This window comes from Myxocyprinus asiaticus, chromosome 36 (genome assembly GCF_019703515.2).
Source record: "Myxocyprinus asiaticus isolate MX2 ecotype Aquarium Trade chromosome 36, UBuf_Myxa_2, whole genome shotgun sequence".
NCBI classification, from domain to species: Eukaryota; Metazoa; Chordata; class Actinopteri; order Cypriniformes; family Catostomidae; genus Myxocyprinus; species Myxocyprinus asiaticus.
The window spans coordinates 32340084-32366021 of record NC_059379.1 but is presented as its reverse complement, the minus strand read 5'-3'; the positions used below and the strand labels follow the sequence as shown (position 1 = coordinate 32366021).

Genomic DNA, 25938 nt, shown 5'->3' with positions numbered 1-25938 from the left:
AAATAAGGTGCATTTTAAACTGTTCTGAGACCAGTGCAGACAGACAGCACACTGGAGGTTAAGTCATTCCCTAATTAGGGAGCAATGGAGCAAAGGAGCATCCTATAGCTTTCCTATGTAGCCAAGTGCATTCACTTCTAACATCCGGTCAAAAGTTCAGTTTCAGGCTGCAGATGATGTTTGGACCACTCAACATATTTGGCAGACATGGGACAATGGTAATCAGGTTCATAATGGTTCATGCAAAATTTCATTTTAACATGGTTGGCAGTGATTGGATGATGCTGGCCATTATTTTGAATCAGAATTATTTTTGCTAATTTCTGATGTAATGTCTGTAACATTTAAAAAACACTAATAACCAACACTCCTAGAAACATTAAACAATTTGAAAAAATAAAAATAAAAATCTGACCTTCTATTGCTTGGTATTTATTTACATTTCACAACTTAGGAAAGACAATTTGATCTAAAAATTATTATAATTATAATTTTATTATTATTATTATTATTATTATTATTATTATTATTATTATTATTATTATTATGCATGTTTCTTAGGAGCTACTAGTTATAAATCAAAAAGGGGAATGGAATGCACACAGCATCACGCTCAGGTTTCAGGAGGTTATTGTACAAAAATGTCTCCTTTAAGAGGGAAAATGCAACCTCTGAATTGCACTCGTCATTGATTATGTCAACACAATTACTTCCTGGTTTCAACACAGGATAAAAACCTGGGCCCATATTCACAAAGATTTTTATCTTACCACTAGGAGTTCTACAAAGAGTTCCTAGCAAAGAGTTTTTGCTTAAAAACTATTCACAATGGATGGCCTGGGTAGATCAGCATGTAAAGACGCTGACTACCACCCCCGGAGTCACGAGTTCAAATCCAGGGCGTGCTGAGTGACTCCAGCCAGGTCTCCTAAGCAACATTTTACGAGTGCACTCTTTTAAATCACCCAAGTGCTATTTCTCAGTAAATTCCTCATAGACAGATAGCGGAATATACTGTATATAACAAATACAAAACAATACAACATTAGATGATAGATAGATAGATAGATACTAGATAGATATTTTTCATCCTGTGTTGGTGCAATGAAACAAGCACTCATCACATCTACTGTATCAACTACACTGTGTAGCCCTGCGGGGACCGTGAATGCTGCCTTTTTTCTCCGAAGTGAGCATGCATCCACAAAAAAAACATACACTATGAATTGTCGGACAATGTGTGATTCACAATTCATCAGCGCTACACAGTTTCGCTTTGCATGTGGCCAGAGAGCGCAAAGTTGTCAAAATGGATCTCCTGTGTTATTGGGTTGTTTCAGTTCATTGGAGCATTAACTGCAGCTGTAATTAACTTTGCATTTATGAAAACACCGCGATTTAGACAGTACCTTTTTTTATCGCTGCCCCGTTTCACGGCCAGCCCACCGGGAAAAGTCCCGGTTCTCCCGATGGCCAGTCCGCCTCTGCATTTCACCTTTAACCATGTTGTGATAAGAAACATGTTAAGATTGTAAAATCCTGTATATTTGTGATACCTAAACTCAAAGAATTACTATGGCAGCAAACTGAGTCAAAAATTCAGAGGACTGCACTTTTTTTGTTTGTTTTTAACTGGTTACATGCTGAGATTTACCTTTATGGTTCTGCTCTACTGTTTTAAATTGCTGAATTCAACCCCCAAATGTAATTACGTTTAAAGGTCAGATGTATTGTTCTGCAGCACCCTTGAAGGGCCTTTCACCAACAATGGCAATATTGTTTCAGAATGAATTTTTGTAGAGTTTTCTTTTTCTTTTTCTGCTAAGTCTTCCAGCAGCTCTCCATGCTGAATGGTCTTCCTGTGGAACAGTGCAGAGCTGTTTTACTCCCTCGTCTACACCAGATAAAATGACATGCTCTCTGATAAGACACTGTGAGTACAATTGATTTAATTGATTTAAATCAATTAATTTTGAATTGAAAATATCATAAATCCTGCCTGCATGGGGTAACACTTCATAATAATGGTCCGTCATTAATAGGTAACTAGTCAGGAATTAATGCAGGACAAATGAGTAGTATTACATTAACACTTTAGTTACTACTATTAACTAATATGGAAACATGATTAACCAATCAGTAAGTAATAGTTATGACTAATGACTGAGGTAGTTCACTTTTAAGTAATCAGTAATTACAGAATTTGATTAGCCTCATTGAGAACTATTAACTAACTATGGCTAATTTAAAATAACTACTAATTAATTACTAATCAAAACATTAAGGTGTCTAAAATGTGAATGATTATGTTTTTATTGTGAACATGATCATGAAATGCGCCTTCAGAGAAATATGCGCCTCACGCGTGTTCTTTGCGAGAATAAATAATTATTTTGCCCAAATACATATATATATATATATATATATATACACTAAACAAATATAGTATATATATAAACAGTAAATTGAAGGAGTTCTCATCTATGTTGGATACTAATTTACTGCTTTTCTTTATTATTTGGTGCAAGTCATCAATTTCAAAAACTTTTTTTTTTTTTAATAAAATTTTAGTTTTATAATTAAATTAATATGGTGGCACAATTATATTTTTGTCTACAAAACTAATTTCAAACAATTAAGCATACGCTTTCAGATAAAAAGATTTTTAAGATCATGAGAAACATTTCGGTCAAGTGTTTCAAAACTTTTGACCGGTAATGCATGTATATATATATATATATATAATAATTATATATCACACATTATACATTTGCACATATACAGTGAAATTCTTTTTTCCACATATCCCAGCTAAGCTGGGGTCAGAGTGCAGGGTCAGCCATGACATGGTGCCCCTGGAGCAGATAGGATCAAGGGCCTTGCTCAAGGGCCCAACAGTGGCAACTTGGCAGTGCTAGGGCTTGAACCCCTGACCTTCTGATCAGTAACCCAGAGCCTTAGCCACTGAGCCACCACTGCCCCAGAGAGAGAGAGATATATATATATATATATATGGGCAAAATTATTTTAAACATATAATAATTATTTTTATAACAATTTTTCATGGTTAATATTAAAAGTCTGGGTCAATTCTGACATAGTCTAATCTATTCAGAAAATGAATAATGAAAATACCAAAAATGAATAATGAAAACTTGGTAAAAATTTTCAAAGTCAGTTTTAATAAGATCTTCATATAAGGAAAAGGTTGAAATCTGTTGGTTTTGATGAAAATCAACCTATGATACATCAAATGGTCTGACTTTGAAGAAACAGACAGAAAGATGGATGGACGGACGGACATATTTTATACAAACATCATATCCTGTAAAAACACTTGTGAAGCATGAGTCTGCATTAAAGGCACTATGAGATCTGCAGGTATGCACACACATAACAAACACACCCCCTCTCTCAACATGTTTGCGCCTGTCATGTTCATTTCCATCACTCAATAGTGCACCTTAGTTTTGTCTGACCAGAGTGAGTGGAAAGAAACCATTACCAGAAGCATTCTCCATCTTATCCTCAAATATCTCTAGAGACCTTCATAATGAGAGACAACAGTTGCAAAGAGCGCATAGACAAAATCCTTCAAGAGGCTCCGACTGCAAGAAAAGCTCTTCTAGACAACTACAGCAATCTGCACAAGGTGGCCGATTACTGTCAGAACAAATACCTAAATGTGAGCTATGCATTTTTTTCCATACATCATTGCTTTTTTTTAGTTACTTTTTGAAGATTTAACTTATTTTCACTCTAAATTCTTAAAATCAATCAGATTGATTTCGATTTTTATTATATTTTTCAAAATAAAGTTTATTTTCTGACATAAAAATATTCTATATTATACTGTAAAAAAAAAATAAATAAATAAAAATACAGTACATGCTGCACTGATGAAAAGTAGTCTGTGATGCACCAGTATTATTTTATGTAATGCATGTGAATGACATGCTGGCTTCCTCAAAAAAGGGTTTTAACTGGATTTAGATTGTATATACATTCGCAAAGTTTTAAATTTATCACACCAAAAATTGAATTTATTTCACAGACCCCATTTCTGTTAAATATAAGTTAATTAGTCACATGAAATTCTGTTCTTACACTGTTCTTTAAGTTAGCTAAGTTTCTAGCCTTCAGCATTGTGCTGTTCTGACAGTATACGCGCCTAAACAAGGCTATGGTATGTCTTCCTAGTATTCCACGAAAACTGTTCTTAACATGTTTATCTAGGAATCAATCTCTATATCCTGGAGGTCTATTATACTGAATGCAGCATGTTTGCAGGAGCCTTTCATATTCATATAATTCTATTGAATTACATGTCATTTAATCTGTACATCGTTTATTTGAATGATCTGTTTACCATGACATCAACCTCAACAGAAATCGTACAGTATATATGGAAATACATATAAAGCACGTGTATAATATACTGTATATGTTCATGTATAAAAATAAATGTCACATACAGTATCTTTACACTGAAACAAATTTGGAGTGGGGTTTCCTTAAAAAAACAAAACAAAAAAAAACCTAAGAAACAATTTCCATGCAGAAATTGCTAGTAAATTTAACAGACCATATTTTCAAGTGAAGGCTGCACACAATTCTTGGTGGCTTTAATTAGAAATTCTCAAGTAAAGTTTACTTTGCAAAAATGTACTCACTCTTTGTTTTTTCATTTTACTCATGCAATGTACACTAAATTAAACCGTACTTTTAAAAGTGTACTACTAGCTTTTCAATGCTAATTTAATGTTCTTAGTCATGTACTACATGACACAAAGGGAGGGTGTGATCTAATAGACAACATCACCTTGCTTTAATGGGGATAAAAATAAGTTCCAGAGCTGCACATGCAGACCCGAACACTTGGTGCACAAAACAGGATGACGGTAACAAACAACAGATAATGTTTTTGATCATGAACGGGTAATTTGGTCTTCAGACTTAACAAAACAAGTTACCGAACCTAATAATGAAATCAACAATAAAAACGGTTTAAAACAACTTGCAAACAGTGAAACCATGCAAGCTCATTAATTATTCAAGCCCAGTGAACACTGGGAACACCAGCTTCAAAAAGTTAAGTAAAATGTACTTATTTTATTGACCTGTGAAATTGACTTACATTTGTAAAAGAAAACAAACAATCATAAATAATATTTACTTCTAAACTAGAGCATTAATTGTGTTTGAATTGAGTACAAATGTAGAATTTACTTAATATTTTCAAGTTCAGGCTTAAACTAACTTGTTCAGTGTAGAAAGTACTTAATTTTTCTGCTTTTTACTTCACCATAAAATAATTTGTATTTAATTTGTATTTAATAATAATAACATGCAATCACACATATTGTTTACATCTTGTGACTATATTTTCAAAACAGTGAGTATTGTAATGTTTACAAACTTGCCCCATTCACTTTCATTGTAATTGCCTCACTGTATCCCAGATTTTTTGCTTCTTTTAAAGAAAATGAGGGGCGAGTCACAAAAAATAGTGTTCCCTATCTGTCACTCACTCGACGTTGTGTCGATGTAGTGACACTAGGGGTCACTCTTGGGAGCCCGAGACACCTCTGGTCTTTGATAAAAGGCCAATGAAAATTGGCAAGTGGTATTTGCATACCACTCCCCCGAACATACGGGTATAAAAGGAGCTGGTATGCAACCACTCATTCAGATTTTCTCTTCGGAGACGAACGGTCGATGTTTACTGAGCTGACTGTTCATTCACCTCTGCTGGATCTGATGGCGCATTTCAGCGGCTTCTCCCTCCTCTGCACTGGTGCACTGCAGAGAATGCCCCTGGGCGCTTCGGCAGAAAAAAGAGAGTATATTTTTCTAAAAGAGTATATTTCTCTAAAAGAGCGGCACACATGGAACGTCTTTTTAAAGACACATCTTTTTAAAGATGCCTTTCCGTTTGTGTGTTATTCCTGGTTGGGGTCATTACCTCTCAACTTCTGATGGTCACGATCGCTGTCTTTCGTGTCTGGGCTCGATCCACGCGGAGACAGCGATCGTGGATGGATCATGTATTCACTACAAGAACATGACCATGGCAAAGTTGCGGTCGCAGCTTGCTTACGCATTGGGGACCCCACTGGGACCACCTCCGCCGGGTATCCCTCCACGGACCTCCCATTCCCCAGCATGCTCGTCTGCCCCGATCGGGCTTCTGGATGAGTCCGCCAGCTCGTCTCAAGGCGAGTTCGACCTCTTGTTCGGAGCCTGTGAAGCTGATGAGCTCTCGAGCACAGCATCGGAGAGCGGGCTCGTCCAGTTGGACACAGAAGCCTCAGCTGGGCTCCCCCCCTCGGGTACAGTTGCCCAGTCACAGGCTGATGCGGAAATGATGGACATGCTTTCCCGGGCAGCCGCGAGCGTCGGGCTAGAGTGGAACCCTCCACTCTCCCCTGAACCCTTGCGGCTCGATGATTGGTTCCTGGGCTCAAGGCACCGCTCAAAGCAGCCACGCTCCGCTCCAGTCCCTTTCTTCCCAGAAGTGCATGAGGAGCTGACAAGATCATGGGAGGCACCTTTTACTGCCCAGTCCCGATCTTTCAGCTCCCCCGCCCTCACTACCCTCGATGGTGGGGCGGCCAAGGGGCTATTCGGCGATTCCCCCGGTGGATAAGGCGCTCGCGGTGCACCTATGCCTGCAGAGCGCCACCACCTGGCGCGGACACCCAAAGCTCCCGTCCAAGGCCTGTAGGTTTACGTCGTCCCTGACGGCCAAAGCCTACAGTGTCACTGGACATGCCGCCTCCGCACTGCACGCCATGGCTCTCCTGCAAGTCCACAAAGCCAAGGCATTAAAGGAACTGCACGAGGGTAATTCCATCCCAGATTTGATGCAGGAGCTGCGCTCAGCGACCGACCTCGCTCTCCAGGTGACGAAGGTCACGGTGGGGTCTCTCGGGCGGGTGATGTCCACCTTAGTGGTCCAGGAGATGGGTGAGGCCGACAAGGCACAGTTCCTTGCTGCCCCCATTTCCCAGGTTGGCCTATTCGGCAACACTGTCGACGACTTTGCCCAGCAGTTCTCGACGGTGAAGCAGCAGACGGAGGCTATCCGGCACATCCTGCCCCGGCACGGCTCAAGATCCCGCACCCCGCCTGCTCGTCGCCAAGGGCGTCCCCCTGCGGTGACTGCACTGGATCCGCTGCAGCCCGCCCCTTCGGCCCGGCCCTGGCATGGAGCCCACCGCAGGAAGCAGACGCCACCCGTCTCACGGCTGGCCGCCAAGAACCCATGGAAGGCTTCGAAGCGCCCCTGAGACGGGCGACGATGAAACCCACCTTGAAGCTGGTAAGTAGACCACTCCATCCCCCGGTGGAGGGCCAGGAGGAGAATCTTTTGTTGCTCTTTCATTTAATTTCGCCGCATGCCCAAGTGGCTGCGGTACCCAACAGTTCAGCAAAAGAGCGGTTTCCTCGTTCCCTGTGTCACGTACCCGGTGTGCACGGCCGTCATCACGACCACCATCCACCCTTTCATCCTTGCAGGTTTGGCACTCCAGCGGCGGTCTCCCTGCCCCTGCGCGCCCAGCTGTGGCACAAATCCACCCCCGATGTGACAGTCTCCTCGGGTCAAGAGGACAGGCCTCTTCCTCCCCCATCCCAGGCTGTTCCAGGGGTGTCACAAGGAGCCAGGTAAGTGCTTTGATGTCCCTGAACTCAGCACGGCCACAACATGGCGTGGCACCTCGGGCTCCGCCCCGCCGTGAGGCCCCACCTGCCGGTACGTCCGATGAGATTGTCCCCTTGGTTCCCCTCGCCCGGAGCTTGGATGCGTTGCTTGCGCTTTCCAATCCGTCGGGATGGCTGATCCGGACCATCCGACTCGGCTACACGATTCGGTTCTCCAGGCGTCCGCCCAGGTTCAGCGGCATCCACTTCACCTCGGTGAAGGGTGAGAACGCTGCTACCTTGCGTGCGGAGATCGCTACCCTCCTACGGAAGGATGCGATAGAGCCTGTTCTTCCAGCCGAGATGAAGAAGGGTTTTTACAGCCCCTACTTCATTGTACCAAAAAAAGGTGGTGGGTTGTGGCCAATCTTGGACCTGCGAGTACTGAACCGGGCTTTACACAGACTCCCGTTTAAGATGCTGACGCAAAAACGCATTCTGGCGAGCGTCCGGCATCAAGATTGGTTCGTGGTGGTAGACCTGAAGGACGCATACTTCCACGTCTCGATTCTACCTCAACACAGACCCTTCCTGCGGTTTGCATTCGAGGGTCAGGCGTATCAGTACAAAGTCCTCCCTTTCAGTCTGTCCTTGTTCCCTCGTGTCTTCATGAAGGTCGCAGAGGCAGATCTTGCCCCGTTAAGGGAAGTGGGCATTCGCATTCTCAACTATCTCGACGATTGGCAAATCCTAGCTCACTCTCGGGATATGTTGTGTGCACACAGGGACCTGGTGCTCTCGCACATCAGCCGACTAGGGCTTCAGATCAACTGGGAAAAGAGCAAGCTCCTCCCGGTTCAGAGCATCTCTTTTCTCGGTTTGGAGTTGGACTCCGTCTCATTGACGGCGTGCCTCACGAACAAGTGCGCACAGTCGATGCTGACCTGTTTGAAGGTGTTCAAACAGAAAACAGCGGTTCCACTGAAACTCTTTCAGAGGCTCCTGGGGCATATGGCATCCTTTCGAACCATTTCGTCCCGTGTAGTGGCACGCACAAGCAGGTAAGTCTGGGACAGCCAGCTGGGTGTATCACTTGCGCATAGCGCCTTTCACCTCCCCTGAGCTGAAGATGTGCGCCGTTAACTCCCAGTAGTGTTCACAAACTGTGTTCCCTGGTTGATTTCCTCCAAGCCCTGTGGCAGACCAGTTTGCGGAGAAACTCGCTGCTGGCTCAGTACACATGCTAACTAAGCCCTGTAATGGGGTAGGTGCTCCGCATGTGGTGGTTCCCCATAAGTAACACCATGTGATGTATATCTTCCGCTAATTAATTTCCCTGTTGGCAAACTGCATCTTCCTTGGGCAGAGGCCCCTCTGCCCCAGTCACCATGCTTGTAGTAACTCCTCCCCCGTAGGGTAGGACCTACCATGGGACTTCCCCACATGGCATACTTCCGACATAGCTCGGCAAGACCATGTGATTTATTTATTTATAAATGGGGTGTGGTCTCCGTGGTGTCTTCCCCTTGGGAGGGACACCCCCTGACTAGACCTGGTGGCCCCAGTCGGTTAATCCCCTTTTTTTGGGGAGTGGAAATTAAAAAGGGGATAAGAGGCCACGATTGGGCTAGCCCATCTCTATCTTTTGGGTAGTTGACTTGTCCCCAAAGGGCCGTTCGACGCTCATAACAGTGTTGGGGGAGGTTACGTGTCGGCCTGGTTTTATACCCGTATGTCCGGGGGAGTGGTATGCAAATACCACTTGCCAATTTTCATTGGCCTTTTATCAAAGACCAGAGGTGTCTCGGGCGCCCAAGAATGACCCCCTAGTGTCACTATATCGACACAACATCTCATTCCCTCCATCAGGGAATGGAGGTTATGCAAGTAACCAGGGCGTTAATCAACTTTATGTTACAAATGCTGTCAATGAAGGTTAGCTTGTACTGAACCTGGAATATTCCTTTAAGTACTTATCAATGATGCAAAAACAGTGACACTCAAAAACCATATTTTTATGGATAGACATGCGTTCACATGACACATAATTCAAAGAACAAACACAACATCACTAGTGCAAATTTTGTAAAATAAAACAAATATTAAGACATTAATTCACAATTTGTACTCATGCCGTGGTGCATGCTGGTATCCTGACATCATACAGTATGTACATCTGGGTAAGGCCAACAAAAATTTGTTAAGTTGTTCCAATACAACTGGACTGTGTTAACATTTAATAAATTTAAATTGATTTCACACTTGAAATTTGTGACAAAAATTATTTGTATTACACTATAGTTAACAAGGAGCAAAAATCTATTTTGGAGTGCTGCTCTGACACACATATATGTACACCTATAATTATCAATTAAAATTCATGATCGGACCAATCATTAAAGCACATGGCTTTCCCTACCACTGCTATGCTGATGATATGCAGCTTCATCTGTCGTTCCAGCCTGACGACCCCACCATCTTAGATTGTATCTCTGCCTGCCTCTCGAAGATCTCAGCTTAGATGAAGGGACGTCAGCTTTAGCTCAATCTTGCCAAGACAGAACTCCTCGTGATCCCAGCCAACCCATCTGTTGACCACAACCTCTCTCTCTATTCATCTTGGTTCAACAACACTAACGCCAACCAGGACAGCCCAGAACTCGGGAGTGGTGGTGGATGACCAACTTAACTTCACCAATCACATCTCATCAACCACCTGGTTCTGATGGTTCGCGCTTTACATCATCTGGAAAATCAGACCTTTCCTGTATGAATTTGCTGCACAGCTCCTGGTCCAACCTTTGGCCATTTCAAGACTGGACTACTGCAATGCTCTGTTGATCGGCCTACCAGCTAGTACAATTAAGCCGCTGCAGATGGTTCAGAATGCTGCAGTGCATCTGGTCTTCAATCAGCCAAAGAGGGCTCACGTCACCCCAATCTTGATTTCACTCTACTGGTTACCTTAAGCTGCCCACATCAAATTCAAGGCTTTGACTCTGGCCTTCAGGACATCCAATGGAACAACACCCTCTTAATTCAATTCACTCCTTCATGTCCCAACTCGCTCTCTGCGGTCAATGAACGAGTGCTGCCTGGTGTTCCTGTTAGAAAGAGGCACAAAGTCCATTTCACGATCATTCACTTTCTCTGTTCCTCTATGGTGAAATGAGCTTCCAACCTTCACACGATCTGCTGAAACTATCTCAACATTCAAAGACCAACTGAAAACACATTTGTTCCGCAAGCACTTAAAAAATCCATACTAATTGTACTTCCTTTAAAAATTTTAAATAATTTAAAAAGTAAAGAAAAGACAAACTTGTCTGTCTCTTTCTTCTGCATTAGCTTCTATACAACTCCAGCAACTGTGAGAACTTAGCAGTGCGATACTGCAGATACTGTTGACCTTTCTATGACAAATTGTTTGCTATGTTCCATATTTGTAAGTTGCTTTGGATAAAAGCATCTGCTAAATGATTAAATGTAAATGAAAAGTAAAGCTGAAGACCTGGATTAGATATTCTAGATGTGGTAGATCAACAAGAGGAGGACGGATCATCTGGAGTTGTCCTTAAAAGAGTTTAAAGTTTAAATGATTTTCAAACTGAAATGGTTCCTTTTTTTATTTTTAGGTGGCGGACACCAAAAGTGTCATTGAAGAGTCCAAGGCACTCACCACCCAGGCCCTTGCCAGTGTCACATACCAGATAAACAATCTGGCCACCTCTATACTGAAGCTTTTAGATGCTCAGACTGTTCAGCTCAAACAGATGGAGTCCTCCATCAACATGTTGACACTGGTGAGTCTGTCTGAGGTTACAGTTTCATGGAAAGCATCAGAATGTCTTGAAAAACAATGCCAGTCATTACTATGGGCAAGTTAGAACAACACTAGAAATACTGTACTAGTATAACATTTTAATGCACATCTCAGTGAAACTGATTCTTGGTGAAACTTGATTCTGATTGGTCAATCGTAGCATGCAGTTAAATATTTCTGAATAATCACTTTTGTCCTTATGGCAACAATGTATAACTGATGGCTCATCTAGGAAACTGTAGTTGTGCTTCTGTTTTGTCTCTAAAAGTAAGCTAATAAAATAATTTAAATGCAAAACAATACTTCATGTCCATTTATTTATATATTTGGTAAGTAGCTGTGTAATAATCTGAAGACAGTCCGCCAGTCATTATTACAAAATAATCTCCTTTGCTGTGTATTTTGTGATGATGAATGTACATTACCTGTTACTGTAAATCTTGCATATGTACAAGTTGCATATGTGTAACTTAATGTTTGATGTTGAATTATGATGTTGTCAAAGTTGCAAAGATTCCAAAAATTGCCAATTAATATTAATGTTCACTTTCAGACAGTTGGCATATATAAGGAGAATATTGCACGGAGAGAGATTGGAGTGCTGACCAAACAGACCAAAATTCCCCGGACTCAAAAGATGGTTCCACCAGCAAGTGGACTAGAGCCGTTTCGCATGTACAGACGTGTCCCCATATCCTACACCTGCTTAGACAAACTGGGACATGGCCACTGGGAAAGCAACAAAACTGTAAGCAAATATATCTCCAAATATTTATTACTTTTTATGATAGGTGTTTGGGTAACATGTTTGAAAACATTATTTTTGCATTTCTATTTTGTGCCACTTGTGGCCCAGAAATTACTCAGACTTGTTTGATACTATAATGAGTAGGGTGACCAGATTCCTGCTTGTAGAAAACTGGACAGCCCCCTCCCAGCAAAAATGAAATTGACATATCCTTACCTAGGTGCAGATCAATGCAAAGTAGAGGGTGAATCTGCATCTGTAACTGTTGTCACCTTGTACTTTTCGTTGGCAGCAATTTTTCTCAGTGTGCGCTTGTCTTTCAAGAGTTTATCATAAAATGCAGAGCAGTCTAGTCCAAAATTAAGATGTACAAAAAGCATTGCCTTCATGACTGTTACACTGAGTCAAGATTTATCCTGTGTCCATGCTGCATTCATTAAAGAGAACACACGCTCCACAGATTCAGATGTCCCAGGCAGGCATAAAACAAACTCCACGACCTTGGCTAAGACTCCGGAGTTGATTGTCTTGCTCTCCAGCTCACGAAAAATGTCTGTCCATCTCTCAGACATGGCCGTTTGTTCATGTCATCCACTCAGTGATGCGACGAGTGACAATGTTTTTTGCGCAAGCCCACTCATCAAAGAGCATGGTTTCGTCAATCAAACTGAAAGCGGGGATTCTGGAGTAGAAGTGTTCGAGGCTGCTCTGAATGTCTTTCCACTCTGGGATGTCTATCAGTAGTTCCCACTCAAGTTTTTCTGTGTTCTCCAATGAGCGGCTCCAATTTTGGAGGTAATCCACCGATGCTGAAAATAAGTTTCTCACTGCACAAAAGAAATCATCCGCTCACATGCCACCAGCTTCAACCAGGGCATCCAACTGCTTTTTAATGTCAGAGGGTATGGATGGTTCCTCCAGCCTGGCCTGCAAGACTTTTCTCAGGTCATGAATGTGCAAAGCTATGGCCGTGCACATTGTCAAATCAATAAATTAGATTTTGTCGGATTAGGAACTTGCTTCACAAAAAAAATCACTAAAACTTGGTGTGGCACACTTTTAGCAGCATCCACATGCTTTTTTGTATGAACATGCTGTGCGATGTCGGTGCTGCCTCCATGGGCAATGGAAAAGCGAGCTCCACAAATCTCACACCTCACTTTACTTTGTCTGTGACTCCTTTTTTAGAAATTTAAACTCTTTTTGAAGCTCCTCATTAAATGTACATGCACACTTCCTTGACATTTTTCCAGCCGCAATTTCATCTGTGTGCTCTTTCAAACTGACTCTTTAATTAGTTCACTAACTGGACGTCTATTGATAGGGGATTGTGATTGGATAGTTTAATCCAATCAAGTACTTCAAATAACACGGTGTGATTTTATTGGTTTCACAAGCCGTATCCTTGGCTACTTTTGATTAGAATACTCACATGACTAAGAAAGCCGCATAGGCAATAGAGAAATTTTAGGAGAGGGGAAATATGGGACAAAACATGATTTTTTCAGAATAAGTTGGGATACTAGAAAAAGTGCTTAAATACAGGACTGTCCTGGGAAAAACTGGCCACCCTAATAATGAGTGATGTTTGCTATTTTGATATGCATCTTAATTACATACTTTATACACATCTTGCACTGTATTTTTGACCTAAAATTCTTACTGGTGATTGAGGCAATAATTTTATCCTATTATGTTGATCTGTGGACTTCAAGGAGGAGCCAAAAGAGGAAACCGACAACATTGACTCTTTCCAACAATTCGGTATACTGGAGACCAGAACCTTCATCTTGTAAGTACCAGACATTGTTTATGCTGACTATTCGCAAAAACACAGAGTTTTCATCCAGGTGTCCCTGAAGGTACCCGAAAGGGTCTGTGGAGAAACATAAAAAAGATAGTATTTTCTTAATTTTTTTTAGTTCATTTCTGTGTAATTTGGGCGTTTCTTCGATTTGTAACAATTTCATGTCCCAGAGGCTATTTTTTATTAAGACTAACAGATTTCAACTTTTTTCCTTTTTCTTATATGAAGGTCACATTAAAGCTAACTCTTTTACTGTTACTGAAAAAAATAACTCTCTTACTGTTTTAGCCTTGTCCCAGACATTGTTGTAACCACAGGTTGGCCTGGGTGGGCTGGTGCCACCCATTGTCATTCAAGCCACCCAATCATTGTCTTATGTCCCTTTTCCACCAACAGTCAAAAGCTTACTTGCCTCGAACCACGAATTTCATCAGATGCTGTTGAGCTGGATAATGTCAGTATCAAAGCATTCAAAACAGCAGAAGCTCAAAAAACAATACAAGATCACTCTCATTATAACAAAGTTATTTACACACCTGATGCGGCCAGTGTTGGGGAGTAACGGAATACATGTAACAGGATTACGTATTTAAAATACAAAATATAAGTATCTGTATTCCACTACAGTTATAATTTAAATCATTGGTAATTAGAATACAGTTACATTCAAAAAGTATTTTGATTACTGAAGAGATTACTTTGCATTTTATCATACAAATGATGCGATCCAAAGTGCATTTGAACAGCGGTGAAAAACGTTCTTATGAAGTGTTACATTCATACGAGCAGAGAAAAGTAAGTTTGGAGCAGAAGAAATAGAAATAAATCTTGTGTAAATTGTCAGCTTTACGGTAAGCTAAAATGCTATTTCTAGCCATTTTACATGCACATGTTACCAGGCACGATCATATTTTTGTCATAATGTGAACTGATTGCTAGGAGTTGTATTAATTGAGCTGTAGGTATTAATTAACTTCTAACCTGTTCATCAAAACCAGATTGAGTTGACATAAGATGATGATGTAAATAACTTGGATCTTAATACTCCTAAAACTCTAAACTCCATCCACATTATTATTAATTTTTTTTTTTTTATAAAATAATGTTTATTACAAATATCATATGTATGAATTATTTTATTTGTTATAACTTCTATTCATTGCATCAAAAGCAGCTTGTGACGGTATAAATAAGCTTTGAAATAAATGATTTTGGATGATAAAATTATGCTCTCAAAACTCCAAAGACTTTTAAACTCCAGCATCTTTTTTCCCCATATGACTGAAATAAAATGATGTTATTTCTAAATGCGTAAATGTATTGCTATTAATTTTTGGAACAGTAACAGGTGTAGCTTCAAATATCTGAATACTCAGAGTCACCCCACTTTAATAAGAGTAGATTTGCAGCGCAGTGACATGATCAGAGAGTCATTTTATTGACAGTAAACAGTGAAAACACAGTGCCAATACCCATCTCCGTAATTTATGTAATTTTCATCAGTCAAAAGACACGGTACCAAATTGGGCTAGGAACAAAATTCTCAAAAATGGACCATTCTGAGGGGCCTGGGTAGCTCAGTGGTAAAACACGCTGGCTACCACCCCTGGAGTTTGCTAGTTTGCTAGTTCGAATCCCAGGGCGTGCTGAGTGACTCCAGCCAGGTCTCCTAAGCAACCAAATTGGCCCGGTTGCTAGGGAGGGTAGAGTCACATGGGGTAACCTCCTCATGGTCGCCATAATGTGGTTTGTTCTCGGTGGGGCACATGGTGAATTGAGCGTGGTTGCCACGGTGGATGGCGTGAAGCCTCCACACGTGCTATGTCTCCGTGGCAACGCACTCAACAAGCCACATGATAAGATGACAAGATGCCACATGACCGAGACAAATCACTATGCGACCACGAGGACTTAGAGCGCATTGGGAATTGGGCATTCCAAATTGGGAGAAAAAGGGGAAAAATCCCCCCCCCCCCCAAAACCAATTTTTCTCTTGAGTGAATCCCTCAAATCCCCAAATAATATGAAATATCTGTTCTCAGCCACAAGGCCTCCTAACATTCCATATGTTACACATGAAAAATAAAATGAAAATAAATTCTAAATGTACTCATACACTAATTTTGTTGATTACTCTTTACATATTCTTAAAATAGACTAATTTTAGTATCTAAATGTCCTATATACACCACTGGCTGGAAACAATTAGCTAAACTTTAAAAAAATAAAAATTAAAAAAATTTCCAGATCTCATGCAATCGATCATTTCTCTTGGCTCACCCACCTAAAAGTTTCTGCCAATGCCACTGGTCCCAGACTTTCAATGTTAAACTATAATAAAAATATATATATACACAAATTAGTACATGTTTAAAACTGATAATCTTAACAAAGAGTGAAATAAACCATTTCAATATACTGTATACCCACAAAGATATTTTTACACCGTGCTCTCTCATATTTTTTCTACTAGTTCAATAGGTGCGTAGATCCAATTGGCAAATGTCATATACTGATATGATGATCTGCACACAGATGATACACTTCTTTCATTTTATTACATAGAGGAAACATAGATGGCTCTTAGGCCTTCCTCATTGTGTACAACAATCAATCTACATGTGACGAGACAGGAGAGGAAGGAGGATTTAAATGCAGCCTTTAATAAAACAAAAGTAAACCAGGTAACTCAGAATATAATGAAACAAAACACAGGGAACAAAGCACAGCATAATACAGATGAAGACTGACAAAAAAAAAAAGGGGGAAAATAAGGGCTTAAATACACAAGGGAATACAAGGGAACTAGGAACATCTGGGGAAACAATGGAAAACCAATCATGAAAAGAAAGAGAAGGAAAAAACAGGTAGTTCTGGAGGGGTAAAAGGGGCAAGGGGAGCAGAGGAACAAGACAAAGTCAGGGAGGCTTGAAACCAAGGCAAAGCCAGAGGGATGGAGAGCCAGGGTGACGCTGCAGGCTTGGAGGACCAAGTAGACCAGAGCAGATCAGGCGGGCGGCCAGGAGAACAGGGAGACCAGAGCAGATCATGAAGACAGCCAAGAGACCAAGGAGACCAGAGCAGATCAGGTGGACGGCCAGGAGACCAGGGAGACCAGAGCAGATCAGGCGGATGGCCAGGAGACCAAGGAGACCAGAGCAGATCAGGCGGGCGGCCAGGCATCCAGGGAGACCAGAGCAGATAAGGCGGATGGCCAGGAGACCAAGGAGGTGACCCCAAGTTGGGGACTGGGTCAGGAGTCCTGGGAGGTGGCCGCAGTACCGAGACAGGGTCAGGAATCCTGGGAGGTGGCCGCAGGGCTGAGACAGGGTCAGGTGGTAGAGCCGCTGTAGGAGGAGTCTCTGAGGGAGCCGGCGGAGCCGCAAGAGGAATAGTCTCTGGGGGCGGAGCCACTGGGGAAATAGTCTCTGGGGGCGGAGTCATGGAAGACAGAGCCGTGGGTGGCTCACGGGGCCAAGCCGTGGAAGGCTTGAGACAAAGATTCCTGGATGAATGGGAAATTACCTCCATGGTTGCGAACATGGGAAGAGACTCGGGAACGACCTCTGTGGTCGTGGGCATGGGCAGAGACTCGGGAACTACCTCTGTGGTTGTGGGCATGGGCAGAGACTCGGGAACGACCTCCGTGGTCGTGAACATGGGATGAGACTCGGGAACGACCTCCGTGGTCGTGAGCATGGGCATGAGACTCGGGAACGACCTCCGTGGTCGTGAACATGGGATGAGACTCGGGAACGACCTCCGTGGTCGTGAACATGGGATGAGACTCGGGAACGACCTCCGTGGTCGTGAACATGGGATGAGACTCGGGAACGACCTCCGTGGTCGTGAACATGGGATGAGACTCGGGAACGACCTCCGTGGTCGTGAACATGGGATGAGACTCGGGAACAACCTCTGTGGTTGTGGGCATGGGCAGAGACTCGGGAACTACCTCTGTGGTTGTGGGCATGGGCAGAGACTCGGGAACTACCTCCGTGATCGTGAACATGGGATGAGACTTAGGAATGACCTATGTGGTCGTGGGCACGGGAGGAGACTCGGAAACGACCTCTGTGGTTGTGTACATGGGATGAGACTTGGGAATTACCTCTGTGGTCGGGGGCATGGAAGAGACTTGGGAACAGAAACTTTTCTTCTCTTCCTCCTCCTCTTGATGGCCGAAGTTGGCAACGCTGGCTCTGGGACAGGCGAGGCTGGCAATGCTGGCTCTGGGACGGGCCGTGGCAGGCGTGGGCATTGGCTCGTTGACCGCATTCCAGAGCCTTCTCCACATAATCGCCGAGTGTCCAGTGAGGATCAGCCGGAGGCATGAGTTCCCTCAGTGCACTATTCAGACCAGCCCGGAAGAAAACCACCAGAGAGTGGACTGGATAGTGCACTACATTTGCCAGCTCTAAAAACTCACGGGTGTGATCCTCAACTGGATGGTCCCCTTGCTGAAGGAGTAGAACCCTGATGGCCACTAGATCCATTTCTTGGTCAGTCTATCTGTGACGAGACAGGAGAGGAATGAACATCTAAATGTAGCCTTTTTTAATAAAACAAAAGTAAACCAGGTAACTCAGAACATAATGAAACAAAACACAGGGACCAAAGCACAGCATAATACAGATGATGACTGACAAAAAACCAGGAGAAAACAAGGGCTTAAATACACAAGGGAAAACAAGGGAACGAGGAACACCTGGGGAAACAATCAGGGGAAAGCCAATCATGAAAAGAAACTACTACAAAGGACTACAAAACTAACAGGAAACAGGAACAGGGAACTGAACCAGAATTTCAACATAAAAGTCAATACAAAAAACAGGGAATATGTGACACATTTCCATTACATCATCACATATCTCTACATTCACAAACACGAATTCATTTGTCACAGAATACAAAAATCCTCTTGCTTGGGGAATTTAACGCTAAGTTGGGACAGAACAACAGGATATGGGGTGGAGTACTAGGTAGGCATGGTATTGGCAGGGTGAATGCAAATGGCATGAGGCTACATACTCTTTGCTCTAAGCATAACCTTACCATAACCAACACCATCTTCCAGCAGAAGGCCAAGTATAAGACCTCGTGGATGCAACTTCGCTCTAAAAATTGGCACATGATTGACTTCATCATTGTGAGGCATAGTGACATCAAGGATGTTCACATCACCCGTGCCATGAGGGGTGCAGAGTGCTGGATAGACCATTGTATGATTGTGGCCAAGCTCCATATGAAAGTGCGTCCCCCTCTGTGGTTGCAAAAGCCCAACAAAAAGAAGCTAAATTGCAACCACTTGGGAAGCAAAGAAGCCAGAAGTGAGTTCCGACGCCTCTTAGCTGAGAAACTAAGCGAGAAAAAACCATGGAACAACAGTGGACCTATATCAGCTCTGCGCTCTACAATGCAGCAGCCCAATTTATCGGCCATAAGAGCAGGAACCACCATGACTGGTTTGCCAATAACTCAGACACAATCCATAACTTGCTTAAGGACATGCACAAAGCACATCGGGCAACTTTAGATAACCCTACATCCACCAACACCAGGCAGCATTGGTAGGCAGCTCAGAGAAAAGTGCAAAAAACAACACGTTGCATCCAGAATAAGTGGTGGACTGAAAAGGCACATGAAATCCAGTCCTTTGCTGATAAAAATGACATGCATAATTTTTATAATGCTGTCAAAACCATCTACGGCCCAAGAAATTGCTGCGTCACGTCTTTGAAGACAGCAGATGGTCTAAAGCTTCTGAAGGATCAGGATAGTATCCTGTTGAGGTGGACTGAACACTTTGACACCCTGCTTAATCAGGACTCTGATGCAGACTCCACCATCCTGGATGAACTGCCTGAACATCCTCACATCCATGACCTCAGTCTAATACCAACTTTCCCGGAGGTTCTGTCAGCTGTCCATTCCCTTAAGAACTACAAGTCCCCTGGCGCAGATAATATCCCTGCTGTGCTACTAAAGGAGGGAGGGTACATGTGTATGCGCACTCTCTACCAGTACATTACCAAGGCCTGGACTGATGAGAACATCCCACAACAATGGAGAGATGCAAACATTGTTGTCATTTATAAGAACAAGGGTGACAAGGCCATCTGCGGAAATAGTAGGGGTATATCACATTTTTCTGTTGCTGGTAAGGTCCTGGCTAGGGTGTTGCTTCAGAGACTCATCAGTAACATCACTGCTCACAGAGTCAATGCTGCCTGAATCGCAGTGTGGATTTTGAGGAACAGGGGTACGGGCGACATGATCTTCACAGCCCGACAGCTTCAGGAAAAGTGCCGGGAGCAACATCAGGACCTGTTTATGGCCTTTGTCGACCTCTCCAAAGCTTTTGACACTGTGCAAAGAGAGCTATTATGGGATGTCCTCCTCAGGTTTGGCTGTCCCAATAAATCTGTTAACATCCTCCACAAGTTCCACGATGGGATGAATGCTCGGGTGACCATCAGTGGACAAAACTCTGAGCCCTTCCTTGTACGCACAGGGGTGAGGCAGGGGCTAGTGCCAGTGCTCTGTAACATCTTCCTCCTGTGTGTTACCAAGGTTCTCCACAACGAGACTGAGAACAGCAGTGGTGTGGCAGTGGACTTCAGATTAGATGGCAATCTCTTTTACATTAGGAGGTTCCACGCAACCACTAAACTCTGTAGAGAGCGAGTCCTGGAGCTGCAGTATGCAGACGACTGTGCTTTAGTGGCCTATACTCCAGAGGATCTCCAGTCCGTCCTTGCTGTGGTGGTGAGAGCGTACAGCAGGATGGGGCTGACTGTCAACACCACCAAGACAGAACTGGTTTGCCAATGGAGTACCAGTGTCCAATCCAATCTACTTCCCTTCACTGTTGGTGGTGAACAGCTGTCAGTAGTGCCATCCTTCAAATATCTGGGGAGTATTCTCGCAGAGGATGGTGGCATCGATAACAATATCCAGAGCCGGATTAAACAGGCCTCATCTGCCTTTGGGAGACTTCGGCGCAGAGTATTTGAGAACAAGAACCTTCATCTCTCCACAAAGGTCATTGTACACCAAGCGGTCTGTGTCACCACCCTCCTCTATAGCTTTGAAGCTTGGGTAACCTACAGCCATCACATTAAGTCCTTAGAGCGCTTCCACATCAGATGCCTTCAGCGCATTCTGGGAATTACATGGCGTGAGTGTATGCCTCACACTGAAATACTTGTAAAGACCAACTGCAGAAGTATTGAGGCCATGATCACCCAGCGCCAGCTGCAGTGGCTGGTCCACGTGATAAGTATGCCCCCATGTCGGCTACCCCGCAGAGTGCTATATGGCCAGCTACATAATGTCAACGCTCAGCTTGAGGGCCGAAGAAGCTCTATAAGGATCAAATAAAGATTGCCTTGAGGAAGTGTAAGATCAGACCCGAGGACCTGGAGTATGTTGCTGCTGATCGTACCATCTGGCGACAGATTTGTAGGGATGGGGCTTGTTTGCTGGAGATGGAGAGGACAACCAGAAGACAACAGGAGAGAGCCAGGAGACACACAGCCATGGTTGCCATCACTACCACAACTACTACCACATATATATGCTCCACCTGCAATAGAGCCTGTGGGTCCAGGATAGGACTGTTCAGCCATCAAAGATCTCACTGTTAAATGAGTGGACGTCATCATCAGATTTCGATGGACAACCGAAGAAGAAGAAGAAGAATATGACATTAAAAAAAAAAACATTTCCATCCCCATCATTTTCACCACAAAATTCTATTAAACACAATACAGAATTTGAGATGTGCTGGAAATGACACTGCGGTGGGAGTTTTCATGGCTTTCAGATAAAATTACAAAAATTACATTAATCTCTTGTGATATACTGTATCAGGGATGCTGTTGTGGGGGTTGCAGGGTATGCCAGGCATACGGGCCTCAGATGCTAGGGGGCCCAAAAATCACCACTTTTGAATACTCTTTACTGTCAATAATTTTTCTTCTCTAATTGTATCACTGCGTCACGACTCTACTCTTATAAAAGTTGGAGAGAGATGATGCTGAATATTCGGATATTTGGAGCTACACCTGAAGACTGTTTCAAAAATGCATAGCAATAAATTTACGCATATTATATTTAGAAATAACATCATTTTATTTCAGTCAAATGGGGGTGGGGGGCTGGAGTTTAGAAGTCTTGGGAGTTTTGAGAGCATATTTTATCATCCAAAATAATTATTTCTGAGGAGCTTATTTATGCCGTCACAAGCTGCTTTTGATGCAAAGAATGGAAGTTATAACAAATAAAATAATCAATTCATACATATGATATTTGTAATTAACATTATTTAATTGAAAATAATGTGAGTGGAGTTTAGAGTTTTGGGAGTTTTGAGAGCATTTTAACATCCAAAGTTATTTAATTCAGCATCTTATGTCAAATTGACTGGATTTGATGAACCGGTTGGAAGTTAATTAATACTTATAGCCTAATGAATACAATTGACCATACACTCATAATAATAGTAATAATAATAATAATAATAATAATAAATACAAAAAATAAAAATAAATGATTAATCTTGTTGCACTCTAATCTGTCTTGGATAGTATTTTTCTGATGCAATTGAAACTTTATAATGCAGCACTTTTCGTACTACTGTCTCCTTTAGCTGAATCGCTTATGTTGTATTATTCCTCTTTTGTAAGTCGCTTTGGATAAAAGCGTCTGCCAAATGATTCAATGTAAATATAAATGTAAATGTAAATTCCTGGCAATCAATTCACATATTTGACACATATACACTTTTGACGCCAACCTGTGCAAATTTCTCTCATTTCACCTCAGCAACATTTTCAGCTTCTGCCACTGGTTTCGAATTTCGGAAAGAACAGACCAATTTTGGCAGCAAAACTTTCAACCTACTGTCGTCAAATTAAATGTGATCAGTCTGCATCATTAAAGTAGTCCATATGACGTTTATTCCAAGTCTTCTTAAGTCATACAATAGGTTTCCACTGACAGTTCCCCTCATAATTTGGCATCATTGATGTCTAACCTGCTCCACAAGCACCATATTTGATTTAACAGCTATGGCGCAGGCATATAGATATGCATGGGTGTACACGGGATGAAGCCCAGAGGCCATCGACGATCAAGGGAGGAGTGCATCTAAATGCGCTCAGAGGGAGACGCTGATATAAAACAGAGACTGTGCTCAGTATCGAAAGCTGTCCATGTAGCGCATGCTCATAGAATAACTGTCCGCCAACAGTAATGAATTGAATTTTACACTTGTATAGCACTTTTCTGACACTACACTCAAAGCAGTTTACATAGAGGAAAGGGGACTCTCCTCAACCACTACCAGGGTGCAGCATCCACCTGGATAAATGTTGGTCTTCTTCTCATATGGCTTTTACCGACTACTTTTATATGCTACTTTTAGGGTGTTTTTTTGTCCTTAAGGCTACACAGTCGTGGTCATCATGAACTATTGTTGTATGAAAAAGAACTGTGTAAAGATCCTGTTTAATGCGAGTATTTACTGTGGTTCCAGGTCTTTTGTGGGTATTGCTGTTCCTCCTCCGTCAGTGCCTGACTGGGTGGGTTCTAGTGTCACAGCTCCTGCTGATCTCTCTCCAGCTTCACCGTCTCCTTTACCCATATCTGCCTGCTCCCCGTCTCTACCTCCATATGCCTATCCAGAGTTATCCATGCTGCCTCCTCCACCTCCTCCAGATGACGAGATGGAAGTCTCTCCACACCCACCACCTCCTCCCTCTCCTCCTCAGGACAACATGCCATTTTCTATTCCACCACCTCCTCCACCTAGTTCTGGAGGCTCTTTTGTACCTCTTCCACCACCTCCACCTGCCCAAAACACCTCAGTGCCTTCAGCAAACACTCCACCTCCTCTTCAGGGCAAGATGGCTGTTCCACCAGCTCCTCCTCCTCCTAGCTCTGGGTACAGTTGTTCATCGTTAGCCTCACTGCCACCTCCACCTCCTCAAAATGCCTCCATGGTGCCACCGTCCCCTCCTCCACCTCCAAATATTGGCGGAAAATTTGTTCCACCTCCCCCACCTCCTCTCCCATTTTGAATGTTGAATTTCAATGTTGACTTTATTTGGAAGACTATAAAACAGTTGACTTGATAAGAATTGTATTGTTGTGTTTTATATGAAATACTATGCAACTCACCTTTACAAGTATAAAGTTTTATGGTATAAAGCTCTGTAGGTCCATATAATGCAAGTGAAAGTTGGCCAGAACTTTGAATCTTCAAAAAGCACATAAAGGCAGCATAAAAGTAATTCTCCAGTGGTTAAATCCATGTCTTCTGAAGAAATATGATAGGTGTGGGTGAGAAACAGATCAATATTTAAGTCCTTTTTTACTATAAATCTCCAGCCCCTGGAGTGTTAATACCTTATATTCCTTTGACCAGCCCCAACCAGTAGGTGGTGATATGCATGAAGAAAGTGAATTGCCAAAAGAATAAGAATGTGAAAGTGAAAGTGGATATTCATAGTAAAAAAGACTTACATATTATCTGTTTCTCACCCACACATATCATATCACTTCTAAAGATATGGATTTAACCACTGGAGTCGTATGGATTACTTTTATGCTGCCTTAATATGCTTTTTGGAGCTTCAAAGTTTGGTCACCATTCACTTTCATTGTACGGACATACAGAGCTAAGATATTCTTCTAAAATCTTTGTTTGTGTTCTGCAGAAGAAAGAAAGTCTTACACATCTGGGGTGGCATGAGGGTGAGGAAATGATGAGAGAATTTTCATTTTTGGGTGAACTATCCCTTTAAATGTTTTATATTATTAAGCATATTAAAGTATAACATCAGAATTGGTGTATCTATTTTTTCCTGTCTGATATACTCACATAAATGGAGGAAAACAATGCTATATGGTGAAATTAATTATTAATGATAAATATTGTATATTTGGTTAAAATAATATTATTTTTATTATTGCTTTTCAGCATTGGTGTATTTGAGTAATTGTGTTTCATTACTACATTTCTGGACATTTTTACTTCACTCGAGTACTATTGAAACTGAATACTTACCCCTTGAACTCTTCCTCAATTACATTTACAAGGCAAAAATAATACTTTTTACTCCTTATAATTTCACTTAGACCTTTAAAATAGAAAGTAGTCTATATATTTTGCATGCCTTTAAGGCAATACACCTTACTGAGAAGTTAAGAAATACATTTTGTTTTTTGTTTTTTTTTTACTTTTAAATACTTTATAATTTAATGATTAAATGAAATTAAATTGCAATTAAATGCATTTAAAAGTATGTTTTTAGTTAGATACTTTGACTTTTAAATTAATATTAATAATAAAAGAGAGGAGAGATACCCGGAGGAACAACGCTGAGCCATACGAAGAAGCGGTCTGTCACATTATTAAATCAGTCAGGTTAGAGTAAACTGGTCAACGAAAACCTCATTTGATTGGTTACTAGAATCAGGTAGACCCGCCTTCCCCCTCGCACTTGCAAAACTCTTTTCAGTGAGAAATCTGTGCCAAAATTGTGAGCGCAACAAAGGGAAGACGGAACAGTGTATATGTAGATTATTTTTGGAAAGTATTGATGCCACAAACACAAGTCATTTACACGTTTGCAGTAGTTTATTTTACACATACAGACTGATTCTTTCTTTGCTTGTATATCGCTGATTGCAGGTTTGCAGTGTTTTTGGCCATGTTTAGATGCAAAAACAGTGCCAAAAGTGTAAGCACAAAAAAAAGGAAGTCAGAAGAATACACACCAATTTTACTTTGTGTTAATACGCAATTACGTGGAACTCTGGCTCGGCGGCCATGACGCGGAACTCTGGCTTGACGGCCATGTTGTGGAACTCTGGCTCGGCGGCCATGACGTGGAACTCTGGCTCGGC

At 42.2% G+C, this 25938-nt stretch overlaps 1 protein-coding gene across 1 annotated transcript; it reads left to right on the top strand.

Annotated features, from left to right (window-relative positions):
* The first annotated feature begins 3435 nt into the window (after nucleotides 1-3435).
* Nucleotides 3436-24866, top strand: abi3b (ABI family, member 3b). Its single transcript, XM_051674608.1, has 5 exons — nucleotides 3436-3685; nucleotides 11280-11447; nucleotides 12021-12215; nucleotides 13931-14007; nucleotides 23564-24866. The coding sequence occupies exons 1-5, from the start codon at nucleotides 3554-3556 to the stop codon at nucleotides 24105-24107; spliced, it is 1116 nt and encodes a 371-aa protein (XP_051530568.1). The 5' UTR covers nucleotides 3436-3553; the 3' UTR covers nucleotides 24108-24866.
* The last annotated feature ends 1072 nt before the right edge of the window (nucleotides 24867-25938 follow it).